At 46.5% G+C, this 22,772-nt stretch overlaps 1 protein-coding gene across 1 annotated transcript; it reads left to right on the top strand.

Annotated features, from left to right (window-relative positions):
• The first annotated feature begins 9,436 nt into the window (after positions 1 to 9,436).
• LOC139839264 (uncharacterized) lies at positions 9,437 to 10,345 on the top strand. The gene is made up of 2 exons (XM_071829314.1): positions 9,437 to 9,704; positions 9,789 to 10,345. Exons 1-2 carry the CDS (start codon positions 9,437 to 9,439, stop codon positions 10,343 to 10,345), a joined length of 825 nt encoding a protein of 274 aa, XP_071685415.1.
• Positions 10,346 to 22,772: the final 12,427 nt, after the last annotated feature.

Below are 22,772 nucleotides of genomic sequence, written 5' to 3'. Positions count from 1 at the left end.
AGAAAAATCTAAAGATCCTGAAAAAATTCATGAGTAATCCTCAGATATGTATGCAACTTTCATTCAAATGGAGCTTTTCCATCTAAGCATGTTAAGTGCCTCGAAAAAATTTGTCTTTACGGACTGTTCTGTTTTGACAGATTCCGCCTTTTATTTCGCATTGCCTCTTTTACTGTGTTTGAGTGGGTTCTTTGCTCCATTAAATTTCAGTAACCTTGGGTAATGTCCAGAAGTGTTGGGAATGATTGTGTCCTTGCTGAACATATGAATTTTTGATTATGCACTAACCCTCTAATGAGATTGCTTTGAGTTTGGTGTGAAGGAAGTTTTCAAGGATCAAGAGAGGAGGATGATATAATATGATCAAGAAGAGTGAAAAGTATAAGCTTGGGGATGCCCCCGTGGTTCATCCCTGCATATTTCGAGAAGACTCAAGCGTCTAAGCTTGGGGATGCCCAAGGCATCCCCTTCTTCATCAACAACTTATCAGGTCACCTCTAGTGAAACTATATTTTAATTCCGTCACATCTTATGTGCTTTATTTGGAGCGTCTGTGTGCTTTTATTTTTGTTTTGTTATTTTCATTCTATGAATAAATCAGATCCTAACATGCTTGTGTGGGAGAGAGACACGCTCCGCTTTTTCATTTGAACACTTGTGTTCTTCGTTTTATTTTTAATGTTCATGGCAAAAGCTGAAAGCCGCAGCACTTATCGCTATTTGGTTGGAAACAGAAAATGATGCATGTGATAGTTGGTATATTGTCTTGAATAATTTGATACTTGGCAATTGTTTTGAGCTCTCAAGTAGATCATGTTTAAGCTCTTGCATCATGTAGTTTAAACCTATGTAACATCTCAACCTTGTTTATCTAAATAAAGGAGTGTTCATGAGCATTGCATGCATGTGGTTTGAATTTGAACAAATTTGCATCTCCATTTTCACTATGCAAATCCCTCTCTATTTCTTTCTTAACTCAAATTCTCTCACGTTTTGAACATTAGGCCACATGGAAATGTTGTTATTCAATAAGGCCATGTGTGTTTAATATCCTCTCTGCAAAATTTGAGTTCAAACAAAATTCAAAACAGATTTGAAATTAGATTTTGAGAAGAGAAATAAAAATCAAAAAAAGGAGAAACCCTCTCTCTCCCTTACCTGGGCTCAGCCCATCCCCTTCTCTCTCTTTTCCCTCACTGGCCGCAGCCCAAACATGGCCCAAGTGGCCCAGCCGAACCCCTTCACCAGCCCAACCATTTTTCCAGGGGGTTATTTGCAAAAACATCATCGTCCCCGCCGACCGAAGCTGGTCGCTGGCAGCACGCCGGCCACCCGATGGCTCCGGCGGCCCCGATGCGTCCCGGCCCCCCCGGCGGCCTTCTTAAAGCTCGCCGCCGCCCCGCCGGAACCCAAGCCCCCCAGACCTAACCCTAACCCACCTCTGGCCGGCCCTGCCCCGCTCGATTCCGGCGCCGGCGAGGCTCCCCGTCCACCGCCGACCTCACCATCGCGTCGAGGGTGAGTCCCTGGTCCTCCCTGTGCCCTCGCCCTGCTCCCCCTCGCCTTCTAGCGCCGCCGCACCACAGCACCTGCCCCGGCCGCCGCGTTACATCACCGCCGGCCATGCTCCAGCGGCCAATAGCCGGCGGCGCCGCCACCAATAGGTCGCCCGCGTCGCCAGGACCCTTTCCCCCACTCGCACGCGCTCGATTACGCCCTAAATCGGCCGATTGCAACCTCACCGGAGGTGTACTGTGAGCCATGGCCGCGCTGACGTCAGCATGACGTCAGCGTGACGTCATTAATCATTTTCTGATTTTTTTTAATTCATTTCTGTAATTTCTGTATTTCTTAAATAGAAAATAATATGACAGGTGGACCCCATCTGTCAGGATTTTAATAATTTAGGAAATATTTTAGAAAAGAATAAAATTATGACAAGTGGGTCCAAATTATTAAACTTTTATTATTTTTTGTATAATTTTCAGAAATTGATTTAAAATGAATTAAATCCTGGAAATTCATAAGTAATTCATTTTAAATCAGAAAAATATAAAATTATATATCAAAATGATCAGAAAAACATTTCCTAATTGTTTATCCATGTTTCATACATCTTTGAACCAATTAAATATGAGCCTTAGTAGAAACCCTAATTTGACCCCTCTCATATGTCGGGGTTCGAAGCCGAACCCCTTTAATTTCCATCGATGCACCTAGGGTTACCCAAACCCCTTTAATATGACATGTCATCATATGTTATGTGCATTGCATTGTACCTTGTCTTGATTGTGCTCTTCCTTTCCGGTATTTGGTTCTTCTCGATAGGGACCGAACGCGAGCCTGAGATCAACGCCCCCGAAGAGCAGCACCAGAACAATGAGGGACAAGGCAAGCCCTAACCTGGTTCATATATGGTTTCGAAATGCTTTACTTCTGGTTCTTACATATTGCATCCGCTTCAAATATGTTTTATCGGCAGTTCTAGATATCCTATGTGTGCATATTCCATCCTTGTAGCCCAGAGTTACTGATCCACCGCTCCCAGCAAAACTAGGTCTGAGCTTGTTCGCATCGCTAGAGCCGTATACGTGTTATGCTTAGCCATGCTTAGCTGTTGAAGTCTGATCCATCCGGTTGATGAATCAGAGCTACGAATGAACGTAGTTTGACAGGATGACGTGGTAAGATCAGTGATGATGTTAATAAACATGCTAAAGGCTTGGATGGGCCGCCACATGGGGATGTGGTGATTTGACTCGTTCTCGCCGATACTAGGACCTGAGTTCTCGCCTTCGGAACCAAGACTGAGCGTACAACCACACGGGGCCCATGGGAACCCCTTGGCCCTAACTTACCTAGCTTACCCATGAGTCAATTAGTTTGCGAGTTCCATTTGCCATACGCATGGGGGAAAGGTGAAAAAGGTTTTCAAAGTGCATCATACAGGGCGTGGCTAGGGTGAAGGATGCTGGAGGCATTGAACTGGATCCCCTGCACACAATGACCGGGACCGCCTCGGAGAATGGCTACCTACGATGACGGAGCTCCCCAGTTAGTTTGACTCATGGAATAGGCGAAGTAAGGGAAAGGTTTTGGTCGACCACCCTCTGCCAGCACACCAAGGAAGTGTGTTAATCTATAGTGGCATTAAGAGTCGGTCGGCGCGTGTGGGTAAAGTTGTACACCCCTGCAGGGTAAATCTTTTCGAAAAGCCGTGTCCACGGTTATGGACGACTTGGTGATGGATTCTGTGATCATAGACAACTTGAACCTAATCGTAAAACTTGATGTCAATGTGTGATAAGGATCCCTTCTCAGGGTGTCGAGGGGGTGATCCTAGGTGATAGGTTCAGGTAATGATGAAGATTCGGTGGATTCAATATGATGATCTTAGAGCTAGAGTTGATATCGCTCTCTTACCCCTTTTGAAAATGGTCTGAATAGACGAGCTTCTGCTCCCTCCTGTTTACAAAGGAAAACTGGCTTTACGCAAAATAAGCTCCATATAAAGCCTCGCATACCCGCTTTGATAACAGGTTGTACTAAGTCTTGCTGAGTCCCTGTACTCAGCCTTGCATGTTTTGTTTCAGAGGAAATCCTTCCAACTGATGGTGGCTTCTACCTCGACGTCGACGAGTAGTTCGGAGTTCCTCAGGCGGCAGCCTGAGACTTATGGGCTGGGACGTCGCCTTATGTTATGGCCTCTTAGGCCCTTCACTACTGCAGAATTGGCTATCAGTGACAGGCTCAAAAGACCCATTAGTGACAGGCAAAGCGCCTATCACTAATGACTAGTCACTGGTATGAGGTTACTAGTGACGGGCACTTTGCCTTTCACTAGTATGTGTGTACTAGTGACAGGCTAATAAAAGATGCATGTCACTGGTTTCGATCAAAGGACGTCGCCCTATGAGGTTCTATATTGACAGCCGAATGATCCAGGCTGCCACTGGTTTGAATTTCGGTAACAAAAAATTAAATATGTTTCCAGCGAATATTCTAGATAGAACAATAAGATGTTATAAAAAATTAAATGCGGAATATTTCAGATAGCACAATAAGATGTTGAACTAATGATACATTCACTTCACCCAATATGATATAATATTTGCATAGCTAACACACAGATGTTGCAATCTATCATAGACTAACAAAGGATAGTTTCTTCATCAAATATGTAGTAAGAAGTTTGAACCCCAAAGAACAACACCACCAAATACATTCATTATGGCCATATGCAAAGCTCCAAGATCCTTTCACTATTTTATATTTTCATCATCTTGTTGAGCTGCAAATTCTTTCAATACATCTTTCTTGTATGGACATGAATGGCGCGGGACAGTGATGACGTGCTTAACCTGGTACAAACAACAAAATAAACATATAATTTTGAGCAATAGCACCATGTGGATAATCATATGTTGGAGAATTAAGAGATTCTAAATAAAAAATTAACGTTGACATAAGCACATGTTGGTGTGCGGCCGCGGTGTTTTCGACGGGGCCTGGCGGCGCTGCTCTCGACGGGGCCAGAGATAGACGAGGTCTCTGCCCTAGTCCGATTGTTTGCTTACTTGGCATTACCCAATGATAGTTAATCGGTCAATTGTATGATAGATAGTTCAAACATGTAACTGTATTTCGGATGGTTTGATGTCCATTGACCAAAGTGAGTAGGCAGTCCAAGTTCAATGACCGTGGATGGATTTTACAAAATCTAATAATATCTACCATATTTTCTCCAATGGATCCATTGACCAAGAATTAGCGCTGCAGGTCCTGCCAGATTTTATTGCAGGCATGGCTACGGCAAGATCCTACGTTTTCTAGGATCTATGACCCATGGTATAATAAAACAGACCAGAGTTGTGGAATCACTGAAGAGGAAACATAAGCCTATATAAAAATTATGCAGGAAATCTTATTCGTGGTGGCTCAACCAATAATCGGAGCAACCAAAATTGTTTGAAGCAATGAAACCTTGTGTTCTTTTTCTGGCAGTATGTGACTACAGCATTACTCAATTCAATGATGATTTAATCTACGTAGTACTTAACATAAGTGAATCTTAAGATTTAGGACGTGATGACATTTACGGCAATGAAAAAAGATTTTTCGGAGGTGATATCTATCATGTATTTGATTCAGAACAACGGAAAGGACCTACCCTGTTCTATTTGTGCAATATCTAAACTAACACGTGAGCAAGCAAATCCACATGAGAGATCAGTAAACCTAGTTACATCAAAGATGCACATACCAGTGTTGCGCATGTTCATGACGATGAACTGGAGCCTCGACTGCCAGTTCCTACAAACGATCCAACACAATCTAGAGACAATTAGCTGCCATAGGCGCACAAACCCCGATCCAAACCTAAAACTCCTTTCCCCATATCTGCATGGCTCACCTCTTCACCACGAACAACGATCCCTCAACGTCCTTCCGGCTCTGCACACGACCTAAATCGCATCAGATCGGATCAGCTCGTGATCGAGTGAAGAAAGGCATCAGATGAGAGAGGAGACATCGGCGTGCTCACCCTGGTTTTTTGCGACGTTGAAGTTGTAAAGCGTCACGCCGGCGGCGGCGATAAGGATATCCTCGGCGGCAGGGTCGAGGCGCTGCAAGGCGGTGAGGTTGAGCAGGCGCGTGCCGTCGGCATCAACTTCCCCTGTTCAGCGGCGGCATCGGGAGGTCTCCTCCGCATTACTCGGGTGGCGGTGGATCTGAGAACTAAAGAGGAGGAACCTCTAGAGAGGAGAAAATCACGCCATAATAAGAATACAACTGCGAGGGAGTTGTGTTCGTCGAGAGGAAAAACCGTTTTCGGTGGTTGCTTCCGCGGGCCAGAAAATAGAAAAGAAGGAAACTTGGCTCGATACAAGCGTACGTGATCAAACACATTTTCTTCTTATTTTTGCTCACGCGTCCTCAAAATTTCCATCGAGTCTTCTTTTAGGCCTTGTTTGGTAGTGGAGTATATGTGGGGATTAGTGGGGATAATACTCTAGAGGATTTGGTGAAACCCCTACCTTCACCCAATCCCCACAAAACCCCATTGCATATGCTCCCTAATCCCCACTCCTAAAAAATGTTCATTTGGTTGGTAGGGATTAGAGCACACTGGAAACTGAAATCAACAAGGGAAATCAACGTGAAGTAGCAAAGATTTAATTTTTATACCATTGGCCACACAGCACTGACATTGAAATCTGAACTAAAACTTATATGAGGTTTTGATAACCTTTATGTCATTGTGACTATCCATGCGTATCAGGTCCAATACCAGGTCCAACACGGCAGTGACATTGATAGTTGAGAACCCAGGATATATATGTTTGTGCTAAGACTAAATAAAGTAAGACTTCTGCAAAAGAAACTCATGCTGTCACAATTCTCATTAGCGACAATAGAACATGGCAATATTGCAAATTCTGACCAACCATGACACTACAAAATGTTGTAACAAGTTACACCAATCAACAACAAACCCAGTCTTTAGACCAACATTAGAAGCGAGCAAACATCTCAGGTGCCATCAGTGGTAGAAACTGCAGCAATATGTGCCATACTAGACGGTAGCGGTGCTTGCGGAGGCTTTTGGAAAACGGAACCTGAACAAAACATTGCATTGGAATAAGTTTGGTTACTACATCCAGTAAGCTCAAAAATCTCAAGATGTCAACTACGAAATGAGTATAAAGCTATTGAGTTGTTAAGTGCCTTTGCATGTCAGATAATAGTAGTTCGATATCAGGGAGTAACTAAAAAGAGTGACCAAAAGCATCTACTTTGCACATAAATTATTCAAAACAGGGGCCAACTAGTAATACACAAGCAGGAAGCAACCTACATTATTCAAAACAGAGAGCAAAAGCATCTACTTTGCACATAAATTATTAAAAACAGGGAGTAACAATAGTATTAAATTTAATTGGCACTTCACAAGGAAAAGGCATACAATAAATGTTAAATGGAGCAGCTAGCTCGACAATAAACACTAATGACCACAGCCCAGACAGTCTAGCAGCCTAGAAAAACTACCAACAACCATCTATATTATACTACCTGAGATAACTTATACTACGTATATCGAGAGATGAAAATTACTAAGTACTAACTGAGGTAACTTATATCCAGTCTGGATCCAGAGACCTTTTTTTATCTATGTCAAGAATATTACTTCAGTACCAGGTTAGTTTCTATCAACTAACAAAAGATTCCGTTCCCATAAATAATGACAGTGGGCTAAAAAGGTTCACTTACATCATATACACATGTTCTGTGTTCCAATAAATATTGTACTAAGTACTAACTGAGGTAACTTATGTATCAATTAACATCAAACGAGCAAGCAGTTTTCACAGCACCAACCAGTTAATTCAGCATATTGGTTTTCACAAGGCAAAACCTTGGGAGTCAGAATTAGTTAATCTAGTGATGTTTCTACCCCCAGCTTATATCCTGTAAATTTTGGAAAATGAGCTGCATACTCACAGGAGCATATAGTATGTAAAATGAAAACACTGAAACAACAAGTAGACTTATAGTTTTAACTCTTCAGTACTTCCGTATAACAATGTAGCGCAACAGAAAGTCGCTGGCCCTCGCGTTGGTATCTCTGCAGGCAATAGTCGCCGTGCTGCTACTACTGCCTCCCAGAGCTCGTCCAGGGAAGGAAACGACCCGGTGTGGCTACAGTTTAAAATAGCACCGAGAGCGTTCCTTCCCCATGCAAATGCAAGCCATGCCACGGTCAACAAACGCATCTGCTACTGTACAAGCTTCTTGACATGGATTGCTTGTGGACTTGCGGCTCCTTGGCGGAGGCCATGCGCGTGCAGCAAGATCGATGAGGATCCGCACTACTATAGCTTAGCTGCAACCGGCGATCCTGTCCCGGAGAGAGAGAAAGAGATTGGGGGTTACCTGAGAGGATGCAGACCGGAGTACATGACCGGCGGGAGGTGGCGTCGCCGGTGAGATACCAAAAACGGTGGCGATCTGATGTGAAGCGGCTAGGCAGGATCCATCCTTGTGTTCGCCGGTAAGGTTCTCTGCCTCTCCAGCCCCTCCTGCAGTTCTCGCCGCTGCTCCTCTCGCCGCCTCTCCGCTCGCCGCTCGCCGCTGCTCCTCTCGCCGCCTCTCCACTCGCCGCCGCTTCCCTCGCCGCCGTCGCTTGCGTGCAGTCTGGATAGGGTTCGGACGGGGACGAGCGGGGACGGGGATAATACGCGACCTCTAGGTCGTGGATTTAGTCCAAGCCAAAATTGGGTCGGGGACGAGTTTTACCGGGGATGGGCGGGGATTTATTCAGCCCAATACTCCTCTACCAAATAGGCTATCGGGGATGTGCAGGGATTCAGAGATGGGCCGGGATTATACTCCCCCATCCCTCCAAATACTCCACTATCAAACAAGGCCTTAAAGAGGCACGTTTGATACCTCCGTCCTCAAAATGGTTAGCCGCATGATAATTCATTTTTTATCTTTCCAGTGACATGTATTTATAAATGCCCGTCGCTAACATATTTACCTTTTCAACTGCCTTCATGAAAACTATTAGTGACAGCCTCTTTTATGCGCCTGTCACTACTGTGTTTGCACTAGCGACAGGCTTATACGAGCCCGTCACTAGTGTTTGTACTAGTGACAGGCATAATTTTGCCTGTCACTAAACGCTTGGTGGCTATAAGCCTTTCTGCAGTAGTGCTTTGCAGTCTTGTTATCTAGATAACATAATTTGCTTTCCGTTGCTTGTTGAATTGTGGTCAGTGACCTCTGCGTGTAATAAATTTGGATCTTAACTCTGCTAAGAGTTGTAATATATTTGCTTTCAGTCGTAGAGTCACTGTTGTGTTACCAATTCTCACCCTGTAGGCCCTAGAGATCTAGGTTAGGCTTATGCCAGATGTGATATCTGAGTTTGTCTAGCCCTGACCTCCAGGGTCGCGACAGGTTTTGGTATCAGAGCAGGACTGCCTATAGGAAACCCTTTCGACTGGTCGATGTTGAGTCTAGTAGTTGTGAAAAATATTTGAAAGCGAAAAGTATTTACAAAAATCTGATTAGGACTCTTTTTACTCCTTATCTGGTGTCACTCTAATGCTGGGTCCTCTTACCTTGTTTTGATTGAAAAAGGTTTTACCTCTACCCTATTATTTCCAAACTTATAGGATCTACGGGTTTGGGTTGTTTTTTCTAAAAAGTACTCCGTACTTGGTTGCTTAGCTTAGTGTTCCTAAAGTTACCTCAGTTGATATGAATCTTGTTCCTTCCATTTAGTGAATGTTATCATTCCGTTGAATCCTTTCCAAGGAATCCATTTCTCATGGTCTTTGTCTTTCTCTTCAGGATGGCTGGTCGTGGTCGTGGTCGTAACCGACGTGGACAAAACAATGCTGAACTGGAACTGCCACCACCTCCCACAATGGCGCAGGTTCTTAACAACATTGAGACAAACCGCCTGAGGAATGAACAACTCCTGGAGCGTGTAGTTCAAAACACCGAGCGTCGTCCTGACAATTGTGTCACACTTGGGGACTTCATCCGTGCACTGCCTCCTGTCTTCACCCACCCCAAGGAGCCTCTTGATGCTGATGATTGGCTTCGCACCATCGAACGCAAGTTCAATGCTCTTCATGTTCCACCAGGTGAACGCGTGAACTTCGCCACCTACCAGTTAGAAGGTGCCGCTGGTTCTTGGTGGGAAGGTTTTCTTGCTCTTCAAGCGCCAGGACATGATGTTACCTGGGAGGAGTTTGTCACAGCTTTTCGTGCAGCGTATATCCCCAAGACTGTCATGGACATCAAAAGGAGGGAATTCCTGGACTTTTCTCAGGGGAAGCTGGATGTGGAGACATATGGACGTGAGTTCACTCAACTGTCTCGCAATGCACCCCGTGATCTGGTTGATGATGCTGATAAGCAAGATCTGTTCCGCAAAGGACTTAACCCTGAGCTTCGCTATGAGATGCTGCCCTTCACCTTCCAGTCATTCCAAGACATGCATAACCGTGCTCTTCTGATGGAGAACGGGAGGAAGGATATGGAAAAATCTAAGAAGCGTGAAGAAGGTGATTCTCGTGCGTCTTCCTCTCACAACAAGAAGCGCCGAGTCTGGATCCCTTACAGTGCTGTACCTCGTGCTCCCTATGCACCAAGGTCTTCGGGCAATAACTCTAAGCCAGCCTCTGGTGGTTCAAGCTATCGTCCTACCATGGGTACTGTGCCTAGTGGTGCTTGCTACTCTTGTGGTCAGACTGGCCACTACTCAAAGGAGTGCCCCCATAAGCCAGCTGGTCGTGGATATTCTCAGCCCAAGAAGGATGACAAATAGTCCTCTGGTCGTGCCCGTCTGACCCATGTCTCTGCTGATGAGGCTGAAGAGGATCCAAGCGTCCTAATGGGTACACTCTATATAAACTCAATCCTAGCTAAAGTTCTGTTTGATTCTGGAGCATCGCATACATTCATATCTCAAGAGTTTGCACAAAGGCATGATATACCCTTCGAGACAATGCCCTCCCCTCTAGAGATCACAACTCCTGGTTCTCATTGGCAAACTATTTGGATTACCCGTGAGGTCATAATCAGTATAGGGCCAGTGTGGTTCCCCACCTCTCTCATTGCCCTCAAGTCAACTGACATTGAGGTCATCTTGGGCATGGATTGGCTAGTAAAGCACAAGGCTGTCATTGATTGCGCAGCTAGGTCTGTTGTACTAACCAATCTTTCCGGCAAAAGTGTTCTGTACTGGGCTCCATCCGCAATACCTCCGTCGGCAAGGTTTACCTCTGAAGCCGAGTTGTATGCTATTGAAGCCCTGCCTAAACCAGAAATCTCTGATGTCTGGGTGGTCCGTGACTTTCCAGATGTCTTCCCTGAAGAGTTACCTGGCATGCCACCTGATCGAAGTGTGGACTTTGTCGTTGAGTTAGTCCCCGGAACAGCTCCTGTTTCCCGGAGACCATATCGTATGCCTCCGGAAGAGTTGGTTGAACTGAAGAAGCAGTTAGAGGAATTAGAGGAGAAGAACTTCATACAACCCAGTACTTCTTCCTGGGGTTGCCCTGCCCTCTTTGTCAAGAAGAGAGATACCAACATTCCGCGGCTGGTTGTTGATTACCGTCCGCTCAACGCAGTGACAATCAAGAACAAATACCCTCTTCCTATAATCAATGATCTTTTTGATCAGTTGTCCGGCTACTGATCTTCTCAAAGATGGATTTGAGATCAGGGTACCATCAAATCAAAATCCGCAAGGAGGACATTCCAAAGACAGCGTTCACAACTCGTTATGGTCTTTACGAGTACTCTGTCATGTCCTTTGGCCTTACAAATGCTCCAGCCACTTTTATGCGGCTCATGAACTCTGTTTTCATGGAGTATCTTGACAAGTTTGTCGTGGTCTACATCGACGATATTCTGATCTACTCCAAAACTGAAGATGAACATGAGGAACATCACCGTCTGGTGCTAACCAAACTTCGTGAGCACCGTCTCTACGCCAAATTCTCCAAATGTGAGTTCTGGTTAAAAGAGCTCATATTCCTTGGTCATGTTATCTCTGAAAAAGGTGTTGCAGTCATTCCAGATAAAGTTCAAACCGTTCTTGACTGGAAGACACCTAAGTCAGCTAAGGAGATTCGGAGTTTTCTCGGTCTGGCAGGTTATTACCGCCGATTCATTGAAAATTTCTCTAAGATTGCCAAGCCAATGACCGATCTTCTCAAGAAAGACAAGAAGTTCGAATGGTCAGAAAAGGCTGAAGAAAGTTTCCAGGTTTTGAAAACCAAGCTGACTACTGCTCCTGTGCTCGTTCTTCCGGACACACGCAAAGACTTCGTTGTTTATTGTGATGCCTCTCTCCAAGGGCTCGGATGTGTGTTGATGCAAGATGGTCATGTGGTGGCCTATGCCTCTCGACAGTTGAAACCACATGAGCTAAATTATCCTACTCATGATCTCGAGCTTGCAGCTGTGATCCATGCTCTTAAGCAATGGCGACCTTACCTTTATGGTAATCGTTGCGAGTTGTACTCGGATCATCAAAGTCTGAAGTATCTTTTCACCCAGCCAGATCTGAATATCAGACAGAGAAGATGGCTGGAAGTCATCAAAGATTATGACTTAGGTCTCAACTATAAACCCGGCAAAGCCAATGTCGTTGCTGATGCGCTAAGTCGGAAGTCCTATTGCAACAACCTGATGGTTAAGCAAGCGCAAACTTCTCTCTATGAGGAACTTGCAAAACTCAACCTTGAGATTGTTCCTAGTGGATTCCTTGCTAATCTAGAGGTGAAGCCCTCTCTTGAAGACCAGATCAATAAGGCTCAGAAGCAAGATTCTGGCATTACCGAGATCAAGAAGAACATTGCTAGCGGAGTAGCTAAATGTTTCTCCATTGATGATCAAGGTACCGTTTATTTCGGTAAGCGTCTAGTCGTGCCGGATAAATCGGATCTCAAAGAGCTAATCCTTAAAGAAGCTCATGAATCACCACTCTCCATCCATCCTGGTAGTACCAAGATGTATCGGGATCTTCGCCAAAGATTCTGGTGGTCTGGGATGAAGCAAGAAATCGCTAAGTTTGTTGCTGAATGTGACGTTTGTCATCGTGTAAAAGCTGAACATCAAAGACCTGCTGGCACTCTGCAACCTCTATCAATTCCAGAGTGGAAATGGGATGAAATTGGCATGGATTTCATTACCGGTCTCCCCAAGACCAAAAATGGAAGAGATGCTATATGGGTAGTCGTTGACCGTCTATCCAAGGTTGCTCACTTCCTTCCTATCCGAGAAGACATAAAAGCTAGTCAACTAGCAGATCTATATATCTCACGGATAGTCACTCTTCATGGTGTTCCTAAGAAGATCGTCTCTGATCGTGGAAGTCTTTTCACCTCAAAGTTCTGGGCTAGTTTTCAACAAGCTATGGGAACTCGTCTTTCCTTCAGCACAGCCTATCATCCTCAAACCGGTGGTCAGACCGAAAGAGTGAATCAGATTCTTGAAGACATGCTCAGGGCCTGTGTTATATCCTTCGGTAAAGATTGGGAAAAGTGCCTTCCATTTGCCGAGTTCACCTATAATAACAGCTTCCAATCTAGCCTGGGCATGGCACCTTTTGAAGCTTTGTATGGCAGAAGGTGTAGAACTCCTTTAAACTGGTCTGAAACTAGAGAAAGAAAGTTCTTTGGACCAGATATAATCAATGAAGCAGAAGATCAAGTTCGCATCATTCGCGAGCGTCTGAAAACTGCCCAGTCACGTCAAAAGAGCTACTATGATCGCCATCATCAAGAAGTGAAGTATGAAATTGGTGATCAAGCTTATCTTCGGGTCACTCCTCTCAAGGGTGTCTGTCGCTTCGGTATCAAAGGCAAACTAGCACCTCGCTATGTTGGTCCTTTTCGCGTCCTTGCCAAGCGTGGTAATGTTTCCTACAAGTTGGAGTTACCTTCCAATTTTCCTGAAGTTCATGAAGTCTTCCATGTGTCCCAACTCAAGCGTTGCTTCAAAGATCCCATCCGTGGTGTTGATCACGAGACTATTCACCTTCAAGAGGATCTAACCTATCAAGAACATCCTGTTCGTATCCTTGATGAAGCCGAGCGTAAAACTCGACGTCAGAGCATCAAGTTCCTGAAAGTTCAGTGGTCTAATCATTCTGAGCAAGAAGCAACCTGGGAACGAGAAGATCGTTTACGATCTGAGTACCCTTCCTTCTTTTCTAAAATCTAGGAATCTCGAGGACGAGATTCTTGTAAGGGGGGTAGAGTTGTAACATCCCAACCTTTTTTATCTAAATAAAGGAGTGTTCATGAGCATTGCATGCATGTGGTTTGAATTTGAACAAATTTGCATCTCCATTTTCACTATGCAAATCCCTCTCTATTTCTTTCTTAACTCAAATTGTCTCACGTTTTGAACATTAGGCCACATGGAAATGTTGTTATTCAATAAGGCCATGTGTGTTTAATATCCTCTCTGCAAAATTTGAGTTCAAACAAAATTCAAAACAGATTTGAAATTAGATTTTGAGAAGAGAAACAAAAATCAAAAAAAGGAGAAACCCTCTCTCTCCCTAACCTGGGCTCAGCCCATCCCCTTCTCTCTCTTTTCCCTCACTGGCCGCAGCCCAAACATGGCCCAAGTGGCCCAGCCGAACCCCTTCACCAGCCCAACCATTTTTCCAGGGGGTTATTTGCAAAAACATCATCGTCCCCGCCGACCGAAGCTGGTCGCTGGCAGCACGCCGGCCACCCGATGGCTCCGGCGGCCCCGATGCGTCCCGCCGCCCCCGGCGGCCTTCTTAAAGCTCGCCGCCGCCCCGCCGGAACTCTATCCCCCCAGTTTCCCCCTCTCCCGCGCCCCCCAGACCTAACCCTAACCCACCTCTGGCCGGCCCTGCCCCGCTCGATTCCGGCGCCGGCGAGGCTCCCCGTCCACCTCCGACCTCACCATCGCGTCGAGGGTGAGTCCCTGGTCCTCCCTGTGCCCTCGCCCTGCTCCCCCTCGCCTTCTAGCGCCGCCGCGCCACAGCACCTGCCCCGGCCGCCGCGTTACATCGCCGCCGGCCGTGCTCCGGCGGCCAATAGCCGGCGGCGCCGCCACCAATAGGTCGCCCGCGTCGCCAGGACCCTTTCCCCCACTCGCACGCGCTCGATTACGCCCTAAATCGGCCGATTGCAACCTCACCGGAGGTGTACTGTGAGCCATGGCCGCGCTGACGTCAGCATGACGTCAGCGTGACGTCATTAATCATTTTCTGATTTTCTGTAATTCATTTCTGTAATTTCTGTATTTCTTAAATAGAAAATAATATGACAGGTGGACCCCATCTGTCAGGATTTTAATAATTTAGGAAATATTTTAGAAAAGAATAAAATTATGACAAGTGGGTCCAAATTATTAAACTTTTATTATTTTTTGTATAATTTTCAGAAATTGATTTAAAATGAATTAAATCCTGGAAATTCATAAGTAATTCATTTTAAATCAGAAAAATATAAAATTATATATCAAAATGATCAGAAAAACATTTCCTAATTGTTTATCCATGTTTCATACATATTTGAACCAATTAAATATGAGCCTTAGTAGAAACCCTAATTTGACCCCTCTCATATGTCGGGGTTCGAAGCCGAACCCCTTTAATTTCCATCGATGCACTACCCAAACCCCTTTAATATGACATGTCATCATATGTTATGTGCATTGCATTGTACCTTGTCTTGATTGTGCTCTTCCTTTCCGGTATTTGGTTCTTCTCGATAGGGACCGAACGCGAGCCTGAGATCAACGCCCCCGAAGAGCAGCACCAGAACAACGAGGGACAAGGCAAGCCCTAACCTGGTTCATATATGGTTTCGAAATGCTTTACTTCTGGTTCTTACATATTGCATCCGCTTCAAATATGTTTTATCGGCAGTTCTAGATATCCTATGTGTGCATATTCCATCCTTGTAGCCCAGAGTTACTGATCCACCGCTCCTAGCAAAACTAGGTCTGAGCTTGTTCGCATCGCTAGAGCCGTATACGTGTTATGCTTAGCCATGCTTAGCTGTTGAAGTCTGATCCATCCGGTTGATGAATCAGAGCTACGAATGAACCTAGTTTGACAGGATGACGTGGTAAGATCAGTGATGATGTTAATAAACATGCTAAAGGCTTGGATGGGCCGCCACATGGGGATGTGGTGATTTGACTCGTTCTCGCCGATACTAGGACCTGAATTCTCGCCTTCGGAACCAAGACTGAGCGTACAACCACACGGGGCCCATGGGAACCCCTTGGCCCTAACTTACCTAGCTTACCCATGAGTCAATTAGTTTGCGAGTTCCATTTTCCATACGCATGGGGGAAAGGTGGAAAAGGTTTTCAAAGTGCATCATACAGGGCGTGGCTAGGGTGAAGGATGCTGGAGGCATTGAACTGGATCCCCTGCACACAATGACCGGGACCGCCTCGGAGAATGGCTACCTACCATGATGGAGCTCCCCAGTTAGTTTGACTCATGGAATAGGCGAAGTAAGGGAAAGGTTTTGGTCGACCACCCTCTGCCAGCACACCAAGGAAGTGTGTTAATCTATAGTGGCATTAAGAGTCGGTCGGCGCGTGTGGGTAAACTTGTACACCCCTGCAGGGTAAATCTTTTCGAAAAGCCGTGTCCACGGTTATGGACGACTTGGTGATGGATTCTGTGATCATAGACAACTTGAACCTAATCGTAAAACTTGATGTCAATGTGTGATAAGGATCCCTTCTCAGGGTGTCGAGGGGGTGATCCTAGGTGATAGGTTCAGGTAATGATGAAGATTCGGTGGATTCAATATGATGATCTTAGAGCTAGAGTTGATATCGCTCTCTTACCCCTTTTGAAAATGGTCTGAATAGACGAGCTTCTGCTCCCTCCTGTTTACAAAGGAAAACTGGCTTTACGCAAAATAAGCTCCACATAAAGCCTCGCATACCCGCTTTGCTAACAGGTTGTACTAAGTCTTGCTGAGTCCCTGTACTCAGCCTTGCATGTTTTGTTACAGAGGAAATCCTTCCAACTGATGGTGGCTTCTACCTCGACGTCGACGAGTAGTTCGGAGTTCCTCAGGCGGCAGCCTGAGACATATGGGCTGGGACGTCGCCTTATGTTATGGCCTCTTAGGCCCTTTGCAGTCTTGTTATCTAGATAACATAATTTGCTTTCCGTTGCTTGTTGAATTGTGGTCAGTGACATCTGCGTGTAATAAATTTGGATCTTAACTCTGCTAAGAGTTGTAATATATTTGCTTTCAGTCGTAGAGTCACTGTTGTGTTACCGATTCTCACCCTGTAGGCCCTAGAGATCTAGGTTAGGCTTATGCCAGATGTGATATCTGAGTTTGTCTAGCCCTGACCTCCGGGGTCGCGACAACCTATTAGTGGAGAACTACCGTAGAGCTTGTTGAAATTTGGTTTGCATGATTGGTCTCTCTAAGGTCTAGATATTTTCTGGTAAAAGTGTTTGAGCAACAAGGAAGACAGTGTAGAGTCTTATAATGCTTGCCATATGTTCTTATGTAAGTTTTGCTGTACCGGTTTATACTTGTGTTTGCTTCAAACAACCTTGCTAGCCAAAGCCTTGTACTGAGAGGGAATGCTTCTCGTGCATCCAAAACCTTGAGCCAAAACATATGCCATTCGTGTCCACCATAACTACCTACTATGTGGTATTTTTCTGCCATTCCAAGTAAATACTTCATGTGCTACCTTTAAACAATTCAAAACTTTATTACTCCTTATTTGTGTCAATGTTTTATAGCTCATGAGGAAGTATGTGGTGTTTTATCTTTTAGTCTTGTTGGTCAGACTTTCACCAATGGACTAGTGGCATATACATCCGCTTATCCAATAATTTTGCAAAAAGAGCTGGCAACGGGGTGCCCAGCCCCAATTAATTAACTTTCATTAATAATTTTCTTCACATGTTTTGCCCTGATTTATCAGTAAGCAACTTAATTTTGCAATAGACACTCTTCCATGGTATGTGAAATGTTGGAAGGCACCCGAGGATTCGGTTAGCCATGGCTTGTGAAAACAAAAGGTTGGGAGGAGTGTCATCTATAAATAAAACTCAAATACATGTGTAAACAAAAGAGAAGAGGGATGATGTCGAGGGTACTCCTCGGAAATGCCCTCCGATTGGGGCTTAGGGTTGACGGAATCCTGCAAGCTGACACGAGACATCGGTTTACAGACAAGCGGGGAGAGCGATTTACCCAGGTTCAGGGCCCTCGATGAGGTAAAACCCTTACGTCCTGCCTGTCTGATCTTGATTATGAAGATATTGGGTTACAATGGGGTGCCGAATAGTTCGGCTGAGATCTCATCGAGAGGCTCAGTGCTACGGTGACCTAGCTCTAGACTTTTGGTGGCTAAGATTGCTAAGATTGATTGTGTCCCTCGGCAGCCCCTCTCTTGGCCTTTATATAGGGGGCCAGGTCTCAAGAGGTCTAACCGAGTACGACTAGGTTTACAGCAGTTTTAAATCTAATCTTTCCTTGTTCGGCTGCCTCCTTGTCTTGCCCGCCAAGGAATCTTCTGGTGCGCCATCCAGGTGGCCCGTCTTGCCTCCAAGTGCCTTCATGGGCCTCCAACTAGATAATACATGATAGGGCAATGTCGGTTACCCGAAGGGTGATGCCCACGTCAGTAGCCCCCGAGTGTCTAGCCGAACATAGTTCGGGTAGAGACTGGAGCATGCCTCCTTTTAATTTTCTTCTCCTTGATTGTTCTTGTTCATCTTGAATCAGCATCACCTTCTTCTGTCGGGTGCGCGTCAGTGCTCCCGATGGGAGTAGCCCCCGAGTCTAGGTACGGATGCTTGCAATCCGTGCGTAGACTCAAGTTGTACCACTCGAACGTTCTGTTCTGTAAAAGTTTTTACAGAATCAAGTCCCCGGGCATGATCCTGGAGTGCAAAAAAGTTCTGTCGGGTGCGCGTCCAGCGCTCCCGATGGGAGTAGCCCCCGAGTCTGGGCATGGGTGCTTGCAACCGGGTGCAGACTCGAGCTGAGCAACCATCTTTTACTTCAATCTTTTTTCTTCGAGTCCTCATTCTGTCGGGTGCGCGTTCAGCGCTCCCGATGGGAGTAGCCCCCGAGTCTAGGTGCAGATGCTCGCAATCTGTGCATAGACTCAAGTTCACCATCCGATACCTTTTTTATTCCTTCGAGTGCTTTGAGCATTTCTCACGACGTCATTGATGACGTTTTACTCACATCTTGATTTTGACTGATAAGACGCGACCCGTTGGGCCCATTCTTTCTCTGTCTGGCCCTATTTTTAAGCAATATCCGCCTTTCTCGTACAGTTACCAAGGCGCCTCCTCGATTCCCGCAATGATCAATGGAAAAAGGTCCACTTATTGAACTGGCAGCAACGACACGTGCCCACGCAGTCCTCAAGTTCTTCCCCTCTTAAAATCTCCAAAAGGAGAAAATCTCTAACCTTCTCCCACATTTGCCGTAGCATCTTCTCGTCCTTCTTCTTCTTCCTTTCTTCGCAACCGTTGCGCCGCCACCACCGCTTTTCCGATCCTCCCAGATCTCGCAATGGTGAAGAAGAAGAGCCTCACTGCCGCCGCCAGCTCCACGAGCGGTGGCGCCGCCGCCAAATCCTCCTCGAATCTTCCGAAGAGGAGTGCTTCAGATGCTCCCACTAGTAGGAAAAGCCTCATCAGTGGCGCACGAAAATGGTCTTCTGTGGCGCACGGGTGGTGCGCCACAGAAACGTCGCCACAAAAATAAGGTTTCTGTGGCGCATCTTGTTGTGCGCCACAGAATTAAGGTTTCTGTGGCGCACTGGGTCCTGTGCGCCACAGAAATAAGTAGTTCTGTGGCGCATGCGACATAGCTGTGCCACAGAAATTGGTGCGCCACAGAACTATGTTTTGGTGCGCCACAGAACAATCTACAGGTATACTCAATTTTGTGCTCCCTTGTGTATTATACAGGTTTTATACTGGTTTTATACACCGTATACAGGTTATATACTGATATAATATAGACAGATATAATATGGACATATATAATCATCACATCATCATCACATTACTTAGAGCCCGATCGAGTTATACATATAGCTCCATACAACTCATAATCCATGCAAGTTAAGAAAGTTCTCATCGTCTCTAGATACAAACGAAGTGACACCGGCCGCCGCCTACACTAGGATGAAATAGAGTACCGCCGCGATGATGGTGAGCAAGAGCGAGAGCACAAGGAAGGTCTTCATCTTGCTCTTGTTCGCTTGGTGCGCCCTCCACTTGGTAACCGTCTCGTGTCTAGTCGGGTACCCTTTGTAGCAGTTGCCGCTGAACTTGTGCACCTGTTTCTTGCACTCCTCCCACTCCTCGTACACTCCTGGAACCCGCCCCTCGAACACGACGTAGTACGTCATCTCTATGGACACAAGGCATATTAGTATATAAAGCAATGGAAAGAGTTAGAGGGTTCACATGCATACATATTCACAAGAATTAAAGCATGGAAATAATAATAAACCTAAAAGACATATAGCATCGGTATCACATAAGTAATATGGTTCAACGATAACGACTACAATAGTAATTGAAGTCCAACAACGACGACCACCGTTTCGAGCAAATTAAGCAAGTTTAGTTTACAACACGGTACAAATTATCCATCGATTCAAAGTAATGCTAGGCACACCGGCCTCGGTCAACGAGACGTCTTCTTGAGCGGCTCCGGGAACAGCTTGTACAAGTCCTTCGTCGTCCACGTCCTTCCATCACCCTGCCTATGTAGGCGTTCTTCGCTATCCCTCTTAGAAAACCCTCTGAGTTGGTGTAAGAGCCCCGATGCGTTGGATACATCTTGTAAGATAATTTCCGAGAGCTTTACTTGGATGCGATGGAAGTCTTCTCTAAGATCATCATCATTGATTTGCCTCGACATTTTAATGGGGTCTCTCTTACGAGGTGGCAAAGACATCATCTCTGCATCCTCGACAAACCCTTTAAGGTGATGGAGGACATAGAAGGCCTCCTTAATGCTGCCAGCTGGCTGCTTGACACAAGGGAAGTCGATCACGTGCTTGAACCCGGGCTTTTTAGTGTCCGGCCTGATATGTTGCCCATTCTTGTCGAAGGTGCCTCCATTTTTGGAGTAGCCAAGGATAGCCTCATCGAGAACACCCCTTATTCTCTTGTAGTCTTTCTTCGTCGTCGTACTCGACGAGTCGAAATACTGGGCTAGTGACCACTTCGGATCTAGGATGATGAGTGTGCGATGTTGTCCCTGCTCAACACATGCAATTGAAATGGAATGTTGGAAATGATCGGCAATGGAAGAAATATATAAGAAAGCATAAGTTACGACGGCCGTGAGCGGATGTGTACTTACTCGGGAAAGACAGGCAGAAGAATGGTGTTGCTCTCTTTGTACATGAGCATGAAGTTCTGGAGGTATCGCACCGCCTTGGTCCGTGTCCTTGAGCCGTCCTGGAGCTGGCTATCGCGCATGTAGTAGGGATCCGCTACCGCGATGTGGCGGGGTCTCTCTCTGTTGATCTTCATCTGAAGATTGATCGCGTATAGGCGGACCAAGTTATAGTCGAGCCGTTTCGAGTGAAATAGGTTGAAGACGTCCTCGAACGCTATGAAGAAGATATCCGCGGGGTCTTCATTGACGAAGTTCTGGTCGGACGGCACCTTGACCGAGAACACCGGGTAATTTGGATCCTTTTCTTTAAGAAGGACGCTCTCTAGATAAATAATAGTGTTCTGCAAAGGGAGCATTGGTCCAGTTGCGAGGTGTTCCATGTCCGGAGGCAGTATCAGTTTACCAGCTTCATGACACCGGGGCAAGCCATCCGGTGTAGGTGGTACCATGTCGTCGGCCCGGATCCTCTTAGGAGCAGGCTGGCTCGAAGATGCGCCCTTCTTGGCTCCTCTCTTCCTTTCCTTCTTCACCTGACCTACTGGGGGTGCTGGTGGTGCTGATGGTGGTGCTTCGGGTGCTGGTGGTGCTTCTGAGGTCGCTGGGGTTGATTTGGGTGGCTCCCCGATGATCGTCTTACGCAGCGTGTTAGGGCTGAAAACGGTAGCAGGCTTGACTTGAGCTGGATTGCCAGCCTCCGGAGGAGTGTCTTGAGAAAGACCCGTGAAGACCAGGCGCTGCTTCGTCACTGTAGGGGGACGACCAAGTTGATCGCCGTGTGTGCGGAAGGCTTGTTCATCCATAGGAGGCATGTACATATCTTGGCTGCAGGCGCCAGTGTTGATGTAGGCATCGATGTCATCATCATCATCTGCATCGTTGCCATCAAGTGGCGCCATGTCCTGGACCTTAGGTGGTGGCGGTTGCGATGCCGCCGCTTGGCGTACCGTGCGTCTAGTTGACGGTCGTTGCGGTAGCGCTCCCAACAACTGTTTGTGGCGTGTGGTGGTGGCGGCGATCGTCGGTTCCTTCCGGGTGGCGGCGGCGACCGCCGGTTCCTTCAGGGTAGTGGGGGCGGCGACCGCCGGTTCCTTAAGGGTGTCGTCGGCGCTGGCGATCTTGGGCCGGATGATAGGGGAGGTGGCGCCGGTGCTTTTCTTAGCACTCGGAAGACCCCCCCCCCCCCCAGACGAATCTGGTTCTTCGGCCATTTCATAACCCATGAGGTGCAATCCCTAAGGGGCAAAACGTCGCCTTCGTCTGTGCCCGGAGGTTGAAAGGGGGGCATGGCGTAGCGGTACTCCGGCACTACCATTACCAACTTGACGCCGGGCTCCACCGCTTGCAGAAATATGCATGGTTCATCCTGAGTCAGGGGCGCCATGTTGGGCATCGTGAGATGGCAGTCACGAAAGGCATATATAGTTAAAGAAGATGACGCGAAGGAGTAACTAATGAGTTTACCTCCTTGATGGCGTCGATCTCGGCTACTGTCGATACAAGGGCGGCGGTTGGGGGCGTCGATGCGACCAGTTGGAGCTGCGGCGGCGGTTGGAGCTGCGGCGTCGGGTGGAGCGGCGGCGTGTGGTGGAGCCCCGACGCCGGCGTCGGGTGGAGCGGCACCGTCGGCGACACGTGGAAGCTTGAGTTGCTGCCGCTGATGCTGGGCACATGTATCGGCCCCACTTGACCTCCCGCATTCCAAGCAGCTAACCCCTCCATCAACCCAGGGGGGATGATCTGTCGGATCTTCTCGTCCAATAACTTGTTCATCATCTCCGTGTTCTCCACAGGCTATTCGGCCACCAGCTTCTCTAGTGACTC

The sequence above is a fragment of the Lolium perenne genome, chromosome 4 (genome assembly GCF_019359855.2).
Source record: "Lolium perenne isolate Kyuss_39 chromosome 4, Kyuss_2.0, whole genome shotgun sequence".
NCBI lineage: Eukaryota > Viridiplantae > Streptophyta > Magnoliopsida > Poales > Poaceae > Lolium > Lolium perenne.
The sequence above is the reverse complement of the archived record's forward strand: the minus strand, read 5'-3'. Positions and strand labels throughout refer to the sequence as shown.

Coding starts and splice junctions, on each gene's coding strand:
- LOC139839264 (XM_071829314.1), top strand. CDS start 9,437: ATGGCGCAGGTTCTTAACAACATTGAGACAAACCGCCTGAGGAATGAA. Junction 9,705..9,788: donor CCAGTTAGAAGGTGCCGCTG/GTTCTTGGTGGG, acceptor CTTTTCGTGCAG/CGTATATCCCCAAGACTGTC.